This window comes from Scyliorhinus canicula, chromosome 28 (assembly GCF_902713615.1).
Source record: "Scyliorhinus canicula chromosome 28, sScyCan1.1, whole genome shotgun sequence".
Classification (NCBI taxonomy): Eukaryota; Metazoa; Chordata; class Chondrichthyes; order Carcharhiniformes; family Scyliorhinidae; genus Scyliorhinus; species Scyliorhinus canicula.
In genome coordinates this window covers 1253397-1271257 of record NC_052173.1, presented here as the reverse complement: position 1 = coordinate 1271257, position 17861 = coordinate 1253397, and the positions used below count along the sequence as shown (strand labels likewise).

Below are 17861 nucleotides of genomic sequence, written 5' to 3'. Positions count from 1 at the left end.
TAGCTATTATACTTTCCCCCCCCCCCCCCCCCCCCCCCAGTTGAAACTGATGTGACGGTGAAAGTCATTACTCCTATGTTGGCTTCAATCCAGAAGTAGTGACTGGAAGCACTACTAAACTATTCTGTGGTAGCAGGATATGACCACTTAATTTTTCTTTCTAGAAAAATACTTTGATGCTTCTGCCCTCGCTTGCAGGAATCCAACCATTCCAAATTTAAACTCTTGGTTTCCCCCTGTTGTATACTGAAGATGTTGACTTTTAGGCATTACAGTAATTTTACACTTTGCACAAGAAATTGTCCTCTTCACCCCACTAGGAATGTATTGTCGGTCCAGTAGAATTGCAACCAGTCCCTGAATCTGGATCACCTTGGAGAAAGGTTCTCCTCTTGCAGGTGACTGATGCCCAGTATATGAAAGCCAGGCATCCCTTAGAAAATCAATGGTCAGATTTACTGAATGAGTAATTCACAAGTGCTCAATCCTTAGACTTTTATAGTTGAGTGTGATCTTTTGCTAAAAAATTGAAAGCAAATTTGAGCAGCTCAAGGCAGTGATACCACAAGTCTGCAGTATGGGCCACTGCACAGTACTTCAATTTTCAGATACTTTTAATGTCCCATGGACTGATTTGCAAATTTTTTTTGATAATTGTCCATGGATTGGGAGTTGTTAGAATGTGTTTTAAAATTTTTGCACCTTGAAACCTCCACTGTTGGGAGCATGGATAAATGGTCCGGCCTTGCATTGGAATTATTTAATGTTTTTCTGATGCACTTTACTCATTCTTGTAACTTTACTTTTCTGGTGTCTAGTTATCTATGTATATGTATGAATTGTGCACAGAATAGAAGTCTGATCTTTCTTAGAATTAGGTCTTCCTTTTGTCTGACTCCTGATGGTGTCTGACTTCAAAATCATGAATTTTCATATTTAGTTAGTAATTGCTCCTTTCAAAAACTTGTACCTTAGTTCACTTTCTGCCAAGTCGTCTTTCAGCACATTCCAGTTCCTAGATTGAGTAGCTTGTCTTGGAAATGGGGGAATCATTTCTGGATTGTATTCCAGATGTAGTGATTGATACTGACTTGGGAGTGGATCATCTGATCTTTAAGTGCATGGCACAGATGCACATGCTAATCAATCTTCACCAAAAAAAGTGAACAGGACTGTACTGGACACTAGATTTTTAAAATAATTCTCTGCAGGATCTCTGTGCCAAGAAACAGCTTGTGACTTGCGAATAGATGCAACAATCCCTTCTAAAATTCACTTGTATTCTTTTGTAATTATACCAAGCTTTATTAAAGAATGTTGCAACTAAATCATGGTAATGGAATTAATTCTGATTCACATGTATTTATGTAACTCAGTATATTAAACAGATGGCCTTGTGGATTATGACTGCACTTGAATGGTAACCTTGCTAGTTCATCTGAGCAAATGAGAGAACTCTGCCACAATGTTCAAAACAACTGGATTATGCATTAAACTTGAGGCTTTCACTTTGTACATCCTTGTGGCTTTTTATTACAACAAGTGGCTATCTTTCATGCATAATTGTTTGATTTGGCTGCTAATCCAAATAACATCCAGGCTCCATAGGCAATCGGCTGTTTTTGCCAACAGATTTTGCTGTGGTTGCAGGACAAATCCAGAAGTTTTGCCCCTCATCTCATTTATTTTTGCAATTCATTTGTATATCTCCTACCCCTTGCAATTTTTATTTGTCTGACTCTAGTTCTGCATGAGTTCCATTACTCCAGTTACACTTGTTATGTATACAGGGTGGACCTGGATACAAGGTGGAGGTTAAAGTGTAATACAGATATACCTTTGCAGACAAATGCAGCAGCCAAAATTCTCCCAGGCTGCAAACCATGGATGACAGGGGCTGATGACTAGGATACCACCTCTGACCTTGAGGTTTTCATCCTTGCAATTTTTCTCCCCATACTGATCTTTGGGTGGCGCATAGTTCAACTTGCAGTACTTGCTGAAACTGTCCATGTGGTGCTTTTTCCTGTGTAATTGTTGCCAGATACTGCCATCCTAACAAAGGTCATTGTCCAAATTGCAGATCACTTTCTTCCTGTGGAGCCAGCTTGCTTGCACAGCTGAATGTCTTATCATTCAGGAAAATCCTATGTCCCTGTGAATGCAGGAGCAAAATTTTAGTTTTCATGTTGCAACCTAGTGACTTGCTCATTTCTCTCTCATTCTCCAATAATGCTCCTCCCCTTGCCTACAGTGTGATCTGTTTGCTGTCTATAGGTTCTAACTGATATTACCAAAGCATTGTCTCAAATGTTTGCTCTTCATAACTGTCATTTGACAACTTGTGCTGAAAATATGCAGCAGGTCTGGCAGCAGCTGGAGAGGGAAAGAAACAGTAAGGTTTCCCATTGAGCTTGAGGAGGCCGGTATGGGAATTGAATCCGTGCTGCTGGCCTTGTTCTAGCTTGTAATGCAGAACGAGGCCAGCAGCGTGGGTTCAATTCCCACACTGGCCTCTCCCCAACAGGTGGCAGAATGTGGTGACTAAGGGGCTTTTCACAGTAACAGGAGGGTGGATGTGATTTTCTTCCCTCGCCCCGTGCCATTACTGAAGGTCAGGGTCTCGCCGGGTGCAGAAGGGGCAAGTAATGGGACACGTTTGTCGAGGGAATAAAAATGTGGGCAGCTCTGGCAAAACAACAGTGGGTCATGAAGTTCCAGAAGGCTGTATGCCTTCACTGGGATACTGTTGCAGCCACTGATTAGAAATGGGCATGAGAGCACTATACTGAAAAATGATGACAACCAGAAGCTCTGTCATGCTTTGCTGATGGAGCCAAGGTGTCCCCAACATGCTTCCCTATCTGCCAGGACAAATGTACAAGTAGCTTCCCTTTGTTTTTGGGACCTTGGGATGGAGAGTGGAGAATAAAAGATGTTTATAAGCTCCTATTGCATAGGGAAGGGAGGCATGGAGGAGATAGTCCCGAGGTGTTTAGTGATCGTGTCAATGACAGAGGCTAGGAGGGAGGGGAGTATTGGATGAAATCTGGGAGGTTACATCTTGAGCACTTGTGATAGAGTTTGAGGAAGTATAGCTACGGCAACTAAGTCTGGCTTATTATGAATAGGACTCCGTTTTCAAATAGACTGAAGTCCAGTAAGGAAAGTAAGAGCTGGACCATATGAAGGTGAGACAAGTGAAAATTGGGAGGCAAATTTTTTTCCAGTTCCCCAGTGATCTGGAAAATGTACCTGCACAGTCATTAATGTGCCAGAAAAAGAATTGGGAAGGAGACTAGAGTAGGACTGAATGCCCACTGGGTGGAGCCAAGGAAGGCAGACACTTTGAGGAAAGTGCCCAATTTATTTTTTTCCAATTAAGGGGCAATGGCCTAGCCTGCACATCTTTGGGTTGTGGGGGGTGAGACCCAAGCAAACACTGGGAGAATGTGCAAATTCCACACTGACAGTGTGCCAGGATCAAACTTCAGCACCATGAGGCAGCAATACTAACTGACAGTGAGGTGTTTCTTGTTTAATGGGAAATTTAGTGTCAAGGTATAAATTAAACCTGTTCTTTTTGATGTAAAGTTACAAAGTTTAATGTTGTAGTTAGAATAAAGTTTGTTTTTAAAAATAACCCAAGCCCTGTTTCTTCATGCAATCGCCCTTGGAGCAAACAAATGTTGGGGTTTCAGTCCAGTATCCCAGCCATTGTGTCTAGTTTGGAGTCATAATTATTTCCATCCTCTGCAATTGCAACCTTAGCTAAAACCACACGGTTAGCTTTTCAGGTGTATACTGAAGAAATGTTGGCTCTACTTTGCTTCCTACACCAGAATAGTGGTTGCCAGCATCTCGTGCCTATCTGAAGTGGAGTTAGATGAACAGGACCTTCCTCCAGCTTAAACTCCATGAAATGTTTGTAACTTATCCAAACCTTCTATGAACTCTGCAGCTTAATGGGCAGTGCGGTAGCACAGTGGATAGCACTGTGGCTTGACAGCGTCAGGGTCCCAGGTTCGATTCCCCGCTGGGTTACTGTGCGGATTCTGCACGTTCTCCCTGTTTCTGCCGGGTGCTCCGGTTTCCTCCCATTCCCTGCTGGGTCACTGTCGGTGTGGAGTCTGCGGGTCTCTTCTCTTCCCCCCCCCCCCCCGGGGTCTGTATGGGTTTCTTCTGGGTGCTCCGGTTTCCTCCCACAGCCCAAAGACGTGCAGGTTAGGTGGATTGGCCATGATAAATTGCCCTTCGTGACCAAAAAAGGGTAGGAGGGGTTATTGGGTTCCAGGGATAGGATGGAAATGAGGGCTTAAGTGGGTCAGTGCAGAATCGATGGGCCGAATAGCCTCATGCACTTCAATGTTCTAATGGTTCCTCGAGGCACATGGAGTTGGGTCGATCACCTCTAGAGCCATCCCCTGCACCCCACCAGCCCCGCTTTACATAGAACAGTACAGCACAGAACAGGCCCTTCATGTTGTGCCGAGCAATGATCACCTTACTCAAGCCAACGTCCACCCTATGCCAGTAACCCAACAACCCCCCCCCCCCCCCCAAAAAAAAATTACCTTATTTTTTTAGGACATTAAGGGCAATTTAGCATAGCCAATCCACCTAACCCGCACATCTTTGGACTGTGGGAGGAAACCGGAGCACCCGGAGGAAACCCACGCACACACGGGGAGGACGTACAGACTCCGCACAGACAGTGACCCAGCCGGGAATCGAACCTGGGACCCTGGAGCTGTGAAGCATTTATGCTAACTACCGTGTTGCCCACTGCCTTGTGGCCCTCCAGCTGCTTGACTAAACTAAGGATTGACTGGTGTAAACTGGGAGCTACCCAATGGACGATAGTACCCTAGAATCTAGTTTAAGCAAATGCCAATGTGACATTGAGTTCTGATACACATCCTGTACATCAACCTGCTCATGTCTTCACCTGCCAAAGTGTACTTTCCAGCAAGAATCCTAACGCATTCTGACAAAAGGTTATTCTTTGCTTGCTTGGTGTAGTTAGTATCTGTAACTGAAGATATAATTCCGCACTCTGGTTTGTGAACAGAGTTGATTTTGGAGCAAAGAATTTAATAAGGTGGAGAAATTTACCATGGGGTGGGGGTGGGTGGAGGGAAGAGAATGGAAGGAAGGAAAAGAATGCTCAATTGCTGATGAATTCTGTTAGAATTTGGTTTTAGGACTTGGAATTGGGACTGACTTCGTGAAGATCTTGTCTTGCGCAATACTAAGTATTTATGATACAAGAAACCACTGCTCAAACACTTTCTGCATGCAAAACATGCATGTTTTTTGGGTGACCTGGTGCCTGTGCTCAAAGACCTTGGGGCGACATGGTAGCACAGTGTTTAACACTGTTGCTTCACAGCGCCAGGGACCCGGGTTCAATTCCCGGCTTGGGTCACTGTCTGTGCGGAGTCTGCACGTTCTCCCAGTGTCTGCGTGGGTTTCCTCCGGGTGCTCCGGTTTCCTCCCACAAGTCCCGAAAGACATGCTTGTTGGGTGAATTGGACATTCTGAATTCTCACTCTGTGTACCCGAACAGGCGCTGGAGTGTGGTGACCAGGGGCTTGTCACAGTAACTTGATTGCAGTGTTAATGTAAGCCTACTTGCGACACTAAAGATTATTATAAATTGTTGCAAAATGGACCAAGGATGTTGGTGACTGCCCCGCCCCCAAGTGGTGTCATGAGGTAATTGCAATGATGTGCTGCACAGAGCTGAATTATTATTGCAAAGGATCACCACGTACAACCAAGTTCTTGTAGCCAGTCTATGTCCAGTCCAGTTCTGTTTGCTTGTAGAACCATAGTAACGTACAACTATTAGCGTCTTGCCTACTCTTTCAGACCCACAGATGGAAATGAGGAAACATTAGAACCAAGTTTTGAAGTGAATGGAAAATTCAATGGTGTTATTGGAGACTGTTCTTGTGTGCTTTTTATTATAAGAATAACAACTGGAGTGGGTTAGCTGAGGTTTGGGGGTAGATTACCTACCGGAAAACCATACAGGGTTCAGATGACCCAAGAGGAGAAATCTCTTTTTTTCCAAATATCAGTGAACTTGTATTACATTGGTAATACTTAATGTAATACACATCAGCTGTGCATTTCCAGCTTTAAGTTGAAAGTAAGTACTGTATCTACAAAGGATAACGGAGGGGGTAGCATTTTTTGGCCATTCTCGTCAGCAGGACCTTCTCCCGCTGATGGCAAATCCCCACCACAGGTTTTCCAGCAGCAGGGGTAGATTAAATGGAAAATCCCATTGACAGTGGCGCGATCAGAACATCCCGTTGCTGGCAGGCAGCCGGGAAACACGCCATGGGGTGTGTAGAAAATCGGTTTCCCCACCCCCAAATATTTTGGATGTAGACTCTATTTCTTTTTGACTCCCTACCAACTAAAATATATTTGCAAAATATGGAGGCATTTGAAAGCTGGAGTTCAATACTGGCAAGTGTAGGGTCATCTACTATAAAAGATGAATTGGAGTATTTCTGAAATGGTGAGAAATGCGTGATTAAGATGGCACAGTGGTTAGCATTGCTGCCTCACGGCACCGAGGATCCGCGTTCGATCCCAGCCCTGGGTCACTGGCCGTGTAGAGTTTCTCCACGTGTCTGAGTGGGTCTCACCCCCACAATCCAAAAAGATGTGCATGGTAGGTGGATTGGCCACGTTAAATTGCCCCTTAATTGGGGGGGGAAAAAAGAATTGGATACTCTAAATTTATATTAAAAAAAGGTTTATCCCTTGTCCGCAAACTATGACCCCTAGTTGTGGACTCCCCCACAATCCGGAACATTCTTTCTGAATCGACCCTGTCTAATCCTGCTAGAATTTTGTAAGTTTATGAGATCCCCTCTCACTTTTCTAAACTCCAGTGAATATAATCCGAACTGATTTAGTCTCTCCTCATATGACAGTCCCGCCATCCCAGGAATCAGCCTGGTAAACCTTCGCTGCACTCCCTCCATAGCAAGAACAACCTTCCTCAGATAAGGACACCAAAACTGCCCACAATACTCCAGGTGTGGCCTCACCAATACCCTGTACAATTATAGTGAAACATCTCTATTTCTACACTCAAAACCTCTCACTGTGAAGGCCAACATACCATTTACCTTCTTTACTGCCTCCTGTATCTGCGTGTTTACTTTCAGCGACTGACGCACGAGCACACCAAGGACTCATTGAGTATCCACCTGTCTCAATTTACTGGGATCGAACGCGGATCCTCGGTGCCGTGAGGCAGCAGTGCTAACCACTCTGCAACCTTAATCACGCATTTCTCACCATTTCAGAAATACTCCAATTCATCTTTTATAGTAGATGACCCTACACTTGCCAGTATTGAACTCCAGCTTTCAAATGCCTCCCCATTTTGCCAATATATTTTAGTTGGTAGGGAGTCAAAAATAAATAAATTTACAATTTTGAAATAATAATCTGCCTTCCTATTTTTGCTACCAAAGTGGATAGCCTCACATTTATCCACGTTATAATGCATCTGCCATGCATGTGCCCACTCATTCAGCCTGTCCAAATTCCACTGAAGCATCTCTGCATCCTACAAAAAGAACATAAGAGCTAGGAGCAGGAGTAGGCCATCTGGCCTTTTGAGCCTGCTCTGCCATTCAATGAGATCATGGCTAAGGGGCAGCACGTTGGTTAGCACTGCAGCCTCACAGCGGCGAGGTCCCAGGTTCGATCCCGGCTCTGGGTCACTGTCCGTGTGGAGTTTGCACATTCTCCCCGTGTTTCCGTGGGTTTCACCCCCACAACTCAAAGATGTGCAGGGTAGGTGGATTGGCCACGCTAAATCGGCCCTTAATTGGAAAAAATGAATTGGGTACTCTAAATTTATATTAAAATAAGATTATGGCTGATCTTTTTGTGTACTCCGCTCCACTTACCTGTCTGCTCACCAATTCCTTTACTGTTCAAAAATCTATCGTTGCCTTAAAAACATTCAACGAGGTAGCTTCAACTGCTTCACTGGACAGGGAATTCCACAGATTCATGACCCCTTGGGTGAAGAAGTTCCTCCTCATCTCAGTCCTAAATCTGCTTCCCCTTATTTTGAGGCCATGCCCCCTAGTTCTAGTTTTGCCTGCCTGTGGAAACAACCTCCTGCTTTTATCTTAACTATTCTCTTCGTAATTTTATACGTTTCTCTAAGACCAATGAGTATAGTCCCAGTCTACTCCATCTCTCCTCATAAGCCAATCCTCTCAACTGCAGAATCAGCCTAGTGAATCTTCTCTGCACCCCCTCCAGTGCCACTACATCCTTTCTCAAGTAAGGAGACCAAAACTGTACACAGTACTCCAGGTGTGGCCTCACCAGCACCCTATACAGCTGCTACATAAACCCCCTGGTTTTAAACTCCATCCTTCTAGCAATGAAGAACAAAATTCCATTTGCCTTTTTAATTACCTGCTGCACCTGCAAACCAACTTTTTGCGATTCGTACACAAGTACATCCAGGTCCCTCTGCACAGCAGCATGCTGCAATTTTTTACCATTTAAATAATAGTCCATTTTGCTGTTATTCCTACCAAAATGGATGACCTCACATTTACCAACATTGTACTCCATCTGCCAGACCCTTGCTCACTCAAACTATCTATAGCCCTCTGAAGATTTTCAGTGTCCTCTGCACACTTTGCTCTACCACTCATCTTAGTGTCATCTGCGAACTTTGACACATAGAGTCATAGATGTTTACAGCATGGAAACAGGCCCTTCGGCCCAGCTTGCCCATGCCGCCCAGTTTCTATCACTAAGCTCGTCCCACTTGCCCGCATTTGGCCCATTTTCCTCGATACCCACCCTGCCCATGTAACTAACTAATTTTTAAAGGAAAAAATTGTACCTGGCTCTACCACTGCCTCTGGCAGCCCGTTCCAGCCACTCACCACCCAGGTGTGAAGAAATTTCCCCTCTGGTCTCTTTTGTATCTCTCTTTTCTCACCTTAAACCTATGCCCTCTAGTTGTAGACTCCTCTACCTTTGGGAAAAGATGTTGACCATCTACCTTATCTATGCCCCTCATTATTTTATAGGCCTCTATAAGATCACCCCTAAGCCTCTTCGCTCCAGGGAAAAAGTCCCAGTCTATCCAGCCTCTCCATATAACTCAGACCATCAAGTCCTGGTAGCAACCTAGTAAATCTCTTCTGCTCTCTTTCTAGTTTAACAATATCTTCCTAAAATAGGGTGACCAGAACTGAACACATTATTCCATGTGTGGTCTTACTAATGTCTTGTACAACTTCAACAAGACGTTCCAACTCCTGTATTCAATATTCTGACCAATAAAACCTAGCATGCTGAATGCCTTCTTCACCACCCTGTCCACCTGCAACTCCACCTTCAAGGAGCTATGAACCTGTATCCCTAGATCTCGTTGTTCTGTAACTCTCCCCAACTCCCTACCATTAACTGAGTAGATTCTGCCCTGATTTGATCTACACATTACACTTGGTCCCCAACTCCAGATCATCTCTGTACATTGTAAACAATTACGGTTCCAAAACTGATCCTTACAGTTCACCCACCCCCATCTTTGTGCCATCTACAAATTTGGAAATACTACATTTAGTTCCCTCGACCAAAATCATTAATATGTAATGTGAATAGTTGGGGTCCTAGCACAGGTCCCTGCAGTACCCCACAAGTCACTGCCTGCCAATTGGAAAAAAACACATTTATTCCAACTTTTTGCTTCCTGTCTGCTAACCAGCTTTCTATCCATCTCAGGACACTATACTCAATCCCATGCTCTTTAACTGTACATAGTAATCTGCTATGTAAGACCTTATCGAAAGCCTTCTGAAAGTCTAAATAAACCACATCCACTGGGTCTCCCTGGTCAACTCTACTAGTTACATCTTCAAAGAATTCCAATAAATTTGTCATGCATGATTTCTTGATTTCAAGCATGATAATGTTGGTCATTATCTTAAGGCGCCTGAAATACAAAAGGATAGTTATGCTTCACCTGTACAAAGCTCTGTTTGGACCCTGTCTGGAGAAATGCACTCAGATTTGAGGCACCAACCTCAAGAACAAAATATTGCATAAACTTGGCTCCTCTTCCCTTAAGAATAAAGGATTGAGTAGTAGTCACCTGATTGAGGTGTTTAAAATGATTGGATAGTTTATCTGCAATAAACCTATTTCCACCTTTGTGAGAAAACTCCAGAATGAGGGGAAAATAATCTTGAAAATTAAAGCTAGTGCATTCGGGAAACCAGGAAGCATGTTCTTGTACAAAAGGTTGGAGAGATCTGGAATTCTGTTCCTGTGAAATGCTGGGAGTCATTGGGGGCTTTCAAAGCTGAGAGATTCTTTTCTAAATCAAGGGATGTGGAGCCAAGGTTGGTAAACAGTTGAAGTGCAGATTATCCAGGATAAACAGAAAATGGAATGGGCTGCATGACTGTTCAGATAATCACATTTTGTTTTTTTGACAACTGGATATTCTCTGGGGTGTGAATTCATGTTTTTTAAAAGTCCAATCTTTATTTTACTTTTTAATTACCGGATTTCTATTGGACTGCCTTTTGCCAAACTCTGAATAGGCCAGTCAAGACTCGCATGTCTTTTGGTGGAGGAAAAACGCGGTAACTTGTTCTGCTTGTCTAATGTTTGGGGGTGGAGGGAGGGCAACACTACTGGTTTGCAATCGGCTTTGCATCCTGCTTTCTCCATGAACATTTCTGGACAATCAATTATCTGATCTGAACAATATTTTTAGTTTAAAAGTAAATAAATGCCGGCACAATGCGAGTTGGCCTCCCCCACCCCACGTAGGTATAAGGTAGGCGTCCCGGCGCTTGGACCCAAAAGCCTCCTGCGCTGAAGGCGGGACTGATGATATTGCTACAATCCAGAAATACCTTGAGCTGAGCAAGTGACTGGAGGAGCCTTTTAAAGTCAACGTTTTCGTTATTCAAACAGGCTGGTCGGTCCGGAGGCTGCAAAGAATGAAGCAACAGAGCTGGTAGCACTCTTGCGCCAAGTAAATCTTGTTGCTGAAGGATCGGGAGAGAAGGTTTGTCCAGAAGTTCTGGCGTTTTGAGCAACTTTTTTTCTTTTTTTTTGTGTGTGCCAAGTTATTTGCGAACTGCGGCAACGAGAGGCTTGGATTGAAAAGGCGGAGTGATGGGGACCCCGGTCAATTCACGGAGAAGAATCCTGTCCAGAGAAGCGTCCGAAGATGAAAACATGATGATGATGATGATGATTAAGGAGGTGAGAGACGCTGGTTTTAGGCATTGTGATTAAATAATTACAATGACTGACGCATTTAAGTATTGTGATTGCACAGTTACAATGAGTGACGCATTAGATTTTTTTTTGAAAAGTCACGGTGTTTTTTTAAAAGCCATAAATGTTTCTTGTAACGAATCTCTTCATTCAATTATGTTTGCTGCAATCGAGCTGTACCAGATGAGGTCGCCCCCAGGCCAATCAGTAGAAAGTAACCCGCTTCCATGTCTCATGATAGATACCACAAGTCGTGATCAGGCTCCTGGACATGTAGGTAGAAATGATTTCAAGAAGCATGATGCTTAAACAGAACTCTGGGTCTAAAATGACTTCCTTAGTAGTTTCATTCAGCCATTGCCACACCCAAAGGCCTTTATTCATTTCCCAAACCTCTGTTGAGCTCCATCCAATTCACTTAATTTCCTGAGCAATACAGTTAGCTATGTCTTTCAAGAGCAGAGATATCAGATCCGTCAAATGTTATTAATCTTGGTATTAAGTGTTGACTTAAAGCATTTTTTTTAAAGAGTACCCAATTGTTTCTCCCCCCCCCCCCCCCCCCCATTAAAGGGCAATTTAGTGTGGCATTGTGGGGTGAAACCCACGCAGACATGGGGAGAATGTGCAAACTCCACATGAACAGTGACCCGGGGCCGGGATCGAATCCGGGTCCTCAGCGGCATGATGCAACAGTGCTAACCACTGCGCCACCATGCCGCCCGGTCTACTGAGCAACTTGTGGAATTTTTGAATTCGAGGGTGAGCGAGGCGTGCATCTGGGGGAGCTGGCTAAAGAGGGGTTATAGCTGATCGGGGGGGTGGGGGGAACGTGGAGGGGTAAACGAGGAGCCCTCCGACCCGGTTGATAACGTAGAATGCATAGGGTTTAAATGGCCCAGTCAAAAGGACGCGTGTTTTGCACATCTAAGGAGTTTGAAGGCGAATGTTGTGTTTCTTCAGGAGACCCATCTCAAGCTGGGGGACCAGACACGGTTGAGAAGTCCCACTTGGGGCTGGATATGAGGGGGAGGTGGGGCGGGCGGTGCAGGTCAACAAGAGGGGGATGGGTGCTGCTGGTCAACAAGAGGGTGAGGTCGGCAGTATTATGATCAATCCATGGGGTAGGTTTGTGACAGTTAGTTGTGTTGTTAGTTGTGACAGGGGGGGTTGTTGGGTTACGGGTATAGGGTCGATACGTGGGTTTGAGTAGGGTGATCATGGCTCGGCACAACATCGAGGGCCGAAGGGCCTGTTCTGTGCTGTACTGTTCTATGTTCTATGTTCTATTAGCAGGAGGTTGAAGAGGATGCCTGTGGTTTTAATAAAAGTTTATGTCCCAAATTGGGTTGATGTGGATTTCTTGAGGTGGGTTCCAGACCTGGACATGCACTGGCTGATTGTGGGGGAGATTTTAATCCGGTTCTGGATCCAAGGTTGGACTGGTCATGCCCTAGGTCCCTGAAGGTTTCGTCTACGGCGATGGAGTTGTTGGGGTTTATGGAGTGTATGGGGGAGGCAGACCTGTGGCGGTTCGAGAGGCCAAGGGCAAAGGAGTTTTCATACTTCTCGCATTGCACCGGGTATCTATGCCAGCCTCTTTGGGTCTTTCTGACTGGACAACCTAACATGGGTGGAGCTGGCCTTCCTGATTGCTGAATCCCCTGCAGTTGCCTAGGGTTAAGTGTTTGACTTTTCATGAATAAAACACCTTTGTTCGCTTGTTACCCATCCAGAACAGCGAGTTAATCTTTAAACAAAGTGTACACTGAACACCATTTTCAGGAATAAATTCCCATGGTCATCCATAGACCAAGCTACCCTGGAATGTTTGTTTATTTCTACAACACACTGTGTTTACGCTACCATGTACGCTAAAAGGTATGAGTGTGTAGAATGTAGTGTAGTCATAGAATAATTGTAAGGGGGCATGGATCATCAGTACCAGAAAGGAATAAAGTGGTACAGATGAGAAGTAAGTCTGTGGGGTTGGGAAGGGTTGTAACAAGCTGCAGAGAGATAAACCAGGAACGTTTACTGACTGAAATGTAAATACAGATGCTGCTTTCATTCCTCCACTTTACAGGACTGGAAGGTCCTTCAGCTTACTTGAATTTCCAAGCTCTGTCATTGCTTTGCCTCAGCAGGCAGTATTTGACACTGAAACTGTCGGAGTATCCCCACGGCTGTCACATGGATGAGTCAGATGATTGTAATCTACCTGCTCCACCCCCACAATCCCCTCTAAACTGAGAAACATTGCTGCTCCTTCAATTTGCTAATTTCCACGTCAGCTACCGTTTGGAAATCTGCCTGCTCTTCCACTGTCTTCTCCAGTGCCTGGACCTTCTTATCCTGAGCATCCAGCCTCTGGTCAAGTCGCTCCACCGCTTTCTGGAGCGGTTCCAAATTATCCCGCTTCAGTGCTGTGAAGCTCTCTTTCATGACCTGCAGCATGTTGTCCAGTGCTGCCTGGACCGTCCTTTCCGTGGTCCGTTCATCAGCCATCTTTCCTCCCACTTGAGCTTCCACACCACCTTTGTTCAACCCCTTCACGCCTGTTTTCGCTCCCTTCTGCTCCTTAAGTCCATACAACCCTGTATGGATTCAGATCTAGAGTGCTATTGTTTTTCACTCCAGCGCTCAAAAGTTCAAAAACGTCGGGGGGAAAAGGTCTCAAAGTCTGACCGGAGCGAGAGCCACCAAATGTGCGACTTACTCCCTCATAGCTGCCACCGGAAGGCCCTAAACTGAGAAACATGGGGACGGTCTGTATTGTCTACATGGGAGCTGCAAGAAATGAAGACTAGCACATATATGCAGTCTTTAATGATCACAGGAAGCCTCAAAGCACATCTGTGCTTATGAAGCGTAGTCACTGTTGTAATGTAAGAAAGACAACAGCCAATCGGAGTACAGCAAGATCCCATAAACAGCATAGAAGCAGGCCATTTGGCCCTTTGAGACTGCTGTACAATTAATTAGATCATGGCTAATCTGGTTGCCAGCCACATCTGCCCATAACCCTTGACTTCCTTGCTTAACAAAAATCTATCTAACTTTGCCTTGAATAAATATGATGGCCCTGCCTCCCCTGCTTTCCTGGAAAGAGAATTCCACATCCCAATTACCCTTTTTTTTTAATAAACAATTTTATTGAGGTAGTTTTTGGCTTTATAAACAGTTACAGACATCATCAGAAAGGAAGCAAAAAAGGCAAAAATGTGCAAACATCCACGTACTTTCAATACTTCCATCGTACCGTATTGCACAAGCCCGCTCCCCTCCCACCGGTACTACCCGCCATATTTTCCCTCCTACTCTACCCAATTACCCTTTTTGAGTTAAAATGTTTCTCCTCATCTGTCTTTTTTTCTTTTTCCAATTAAGGGGCACTTTAGTGTGACCAATCCACCTACCCTGCACATCTTTGGGTTGTGTGGGTGAGACCCACGCAGACACTGGGAGAATGTGCAAACTCCACACGGACAGTGACCCAGAGCCGGGATCGAACCCGAGACCTTGGTGCCGTGAGGCAGCAGCGCTAACCACTGCCACCTTGCTGCCCTCTTTCCAACATTTAAAAAAAAATTTAGAGTACCCAATTATTATTTTGTCAATAAGGAGCAATTTTAGCATGGCCAATCCACCTAATTTGCACATCTTTGGGTTATGGGGGTGAAACCCACGCAGACACGGGGAGAATGTGCAAACTCCACACGGACAGTGACCCAGGGCCAGGATTCAAACCCGGGTACTCAGCGCCGTAGTCCCAGTGCTAACCACTGCGCCACATGCTGCCCGCTATCCAACCTTTTTGATGACATCCTCTTCATCCCAGGTATGAGTGTAATAAACCTTTTCTGAACTGCTTCTAAAGCAGTCCTTTTGCAAATGAGACCAAAACTGTATACAGTATTCCAGATGTGGTCTCACCAAGGCCCTGTACAGCTGCACTAAAACTTCCCTACTTTTATATTCCATTCCCCTTGCAATAAATACCAATATTCTATTTGCCTTCCTGATCACTGGATGTACCAGCATACTAACGTTTTGTGATTCATGTACCAGGACACCCAGATCCATCTTTACTGCAGACTTCTGCTATCTTTCTCTATTTAAATAGTATGCTGCTTGCTATTCTCGTCTTCCTGCCAGTGAACAAGTTCATATTCATCCATGTTCTACTTCATCTGCCAAATTTTTGCCCACTCAGTCAACCTGCCCATATCCCTTTTTCAGACTCGCGACAAATTAATTTCCTACCCCTCTTGATGTCGTCGGCAAATTTAGCTACCATACATTCGGCAATGTTAACGTGACCAGATCATCTGTTCTTGTGATGTTGTTTGAGGGATATTTATTCCAGGATAATTTATTGCCCAGGACTTCTTCAAGATGACACCATAGAATCCACCTGAGAGGGCAGTTAGGGCTTCAGTCGGGCATCTCACCCAAAAGGCATCACCTCTGATAATGCAGTACTTAATGCTGCACTAAAATGTAATTAATTTAATTTGCTGCACCATAATTTAATCCATAAATTAGCAGTGTATATGATTCCCAGGCTATTTTGAAGGAGGAGTGGCCCAATTATGGCCATGTCATACTTTTTAATGTTGTTGCACTATTTCTATCCCACCGTGGCCTTGACCCCACATGGCCAATCCCACCTTCCTCCACGTGCCAGAACGTTTGTGCTGTGCATGTTGAATTTTATTGAAGAAGTTTCAATTCTCTGGGATAGATTTCTCTGGGATCGATTTCTTTTCTAAGTCCCTAAATCATTCTTGTAGATTTGATGCTTTTTGTCCTGTAACTGGGGAGAGAGGAGCCTCCTTGAAAATGGACAAAGTTGGTAATGTTATCAGTGGGATTTGGCGTCCCCTGATATGCTAAAGGAATGTGAGTGCACATCCAGGACAGCTGCCTTAATTTCTGGAACAGCATTTGACAGTTATGCGATCATAGAATTTACAGTGCAGAAGGAGGCCATTCGGCCCATCGAGTCTGCGCCGGCTCTTGGAGCCGGTACCCTAGTTAAGCCCACACCTCCACCCTCCACCGCAACCTACCCAACTCTAAGGGCAATTTTGGACACCAAGGACAATTTAGAATGGCCAATCCATCTAACCCGCACATCTTTGGACTGTGGGAGGAAACCGGAGCACCCGATGGAAACCCACGCAGACACAGGGAGAACGTGCAGAGAGAAAGCGGGGAATCGAATCTGGGACCCTGGAGCTGTGAAGCAACAGTGCTACCCACTATGCTACCGTGCTGCGATGTTTAAGTTATCTCTGCAATCTCAGATCTGCTCATCTTAACCCAGCAGTCTCAAAGCAAGCAAACAACATTTGAGGTAAAATGAAGGAATTTGGAGAATAAGCTAAGGATTTTCAAGTCAATATCCTGAGTTTTGAAAGCTAGAGCAGGATAATGAGGACAGGGGTAAAAGAGTGTCTGTTCCTCTTGTTACCGACTACAAAAGACCAACAGTTAATGATCCTTTGCTCCTGTAGGGTTCCATAAATACTATGGTGCTGAATATTTGCAGCACACGCTGATAAGAGTCTCTGTCTTGCACGCCTTTTGATGACTAATGTGGCCCATGACCTTTCCTTCCCTCCTTGTGCAGCAGTGCTTAGCCTTCATTTGGTGCCTATCCCTAATGATGCGTGCAGTGAGTTCCTAACATTGTATTGTCGGGAATGGCACATGCAAATACATACCTATCCTATTGCAAAAGCCAAACCAGCAAAGACTGAAAGCTAAGCAAGTCAGTTAGCATCTCTAGAAAGAATAGGTGGGCGCCGTTTCCAATTCGTACCCTACTTCAGATCCGAGAAATACAGAATGAGCGTGTATATTGATAGAATTAGAAAAAGGGATGGAAGAGGAAGTATCAGAATTCTGAGTGTTGTGACAGATCATTGCTTTGGTGTGCTGGAGTATCAAGGTACAGTACTTCTACAGAACATTCTTCTCTAACACAAGCTATTGCATTCTTGGTGTGACGATTGAAACATTAGGAATATTGGTACAGATTAAAGGTTAAAAGCCTGGGGTTAGAGTGTGTTTGTTTGCAGTGGTTTTTAAAAGGATTTTGTTTTGCTTGGAGGAAAAGCAGGTGAAATTGACCAAGGAATGTGTTTTTCAATCTGGGCTGATGTCTAGTAGTTTGCCTGGGAAGTCCCTGGGGAGTTAAAGGGCCTGCAGAGCGATTTATTTTTTATGTATTTATTTATTTTTATAGCTTGGGGCGATGAAGCCATTGAGAAACATTTTGAGAAGCTGTAGAGAAAGTTGTTTTGGAGATGAGGTTTTTGGAAATGAAGTCTGATCTGGCAGCCTTGTGTCTTAGACCACCGATTAAAGGCAGTTTTCTTTCCCAGTAGGGTAGGGAAAAAAGAGTAATAGTATTTTAAAGCAGATCAGTCTTGTCTGAAGATGAGGAAGTGGCTGAAACAACCAGCAGCTATTTGAAGTTTTTCAGGCAGAGTCTGAAGGAGTTCTAACAAGAGCCAGAATCTGCTTTGTAATGCTAGTATTAC

At 44.5% G+C, this 17861-nt stretch overlaps 1 protein-coding gene across 7 annotated transcripts in view; it reads left to right on the top strand.

The window, feature by feature from the left end:
• The first annotated feature begins 10884 nt into the window (after positions 1-10884).
• Positions 10885-17861, top strand: part of LOC119958111 (leucine-rich repeat flightless-interacting protein 1-like) — a 44241-nt gene continuing 37264 nt past the window's right edge. For 2 of the 7 annotated variants that reach the window (XM_038786342.1, XM_038786341.1), the window contains exon 1: positions 11407-11580. In XM_038786342.1, the coding sequence (XP_038642270.1) occupies positions 11464-11580 (117 nt within the window). In that variant the 5' untranslated portion in view covers positions 11407-11463. Of the gene's footprint in view, positions 11060-11153; positions 11293-11406; positions 11581-17861 lie in introns of those variants that run through there. The other 5 variants (XM_038786346.1, XM_038786345.1, XM_038786340.1 and 2 more) reach the window with 5 other exon arrangements.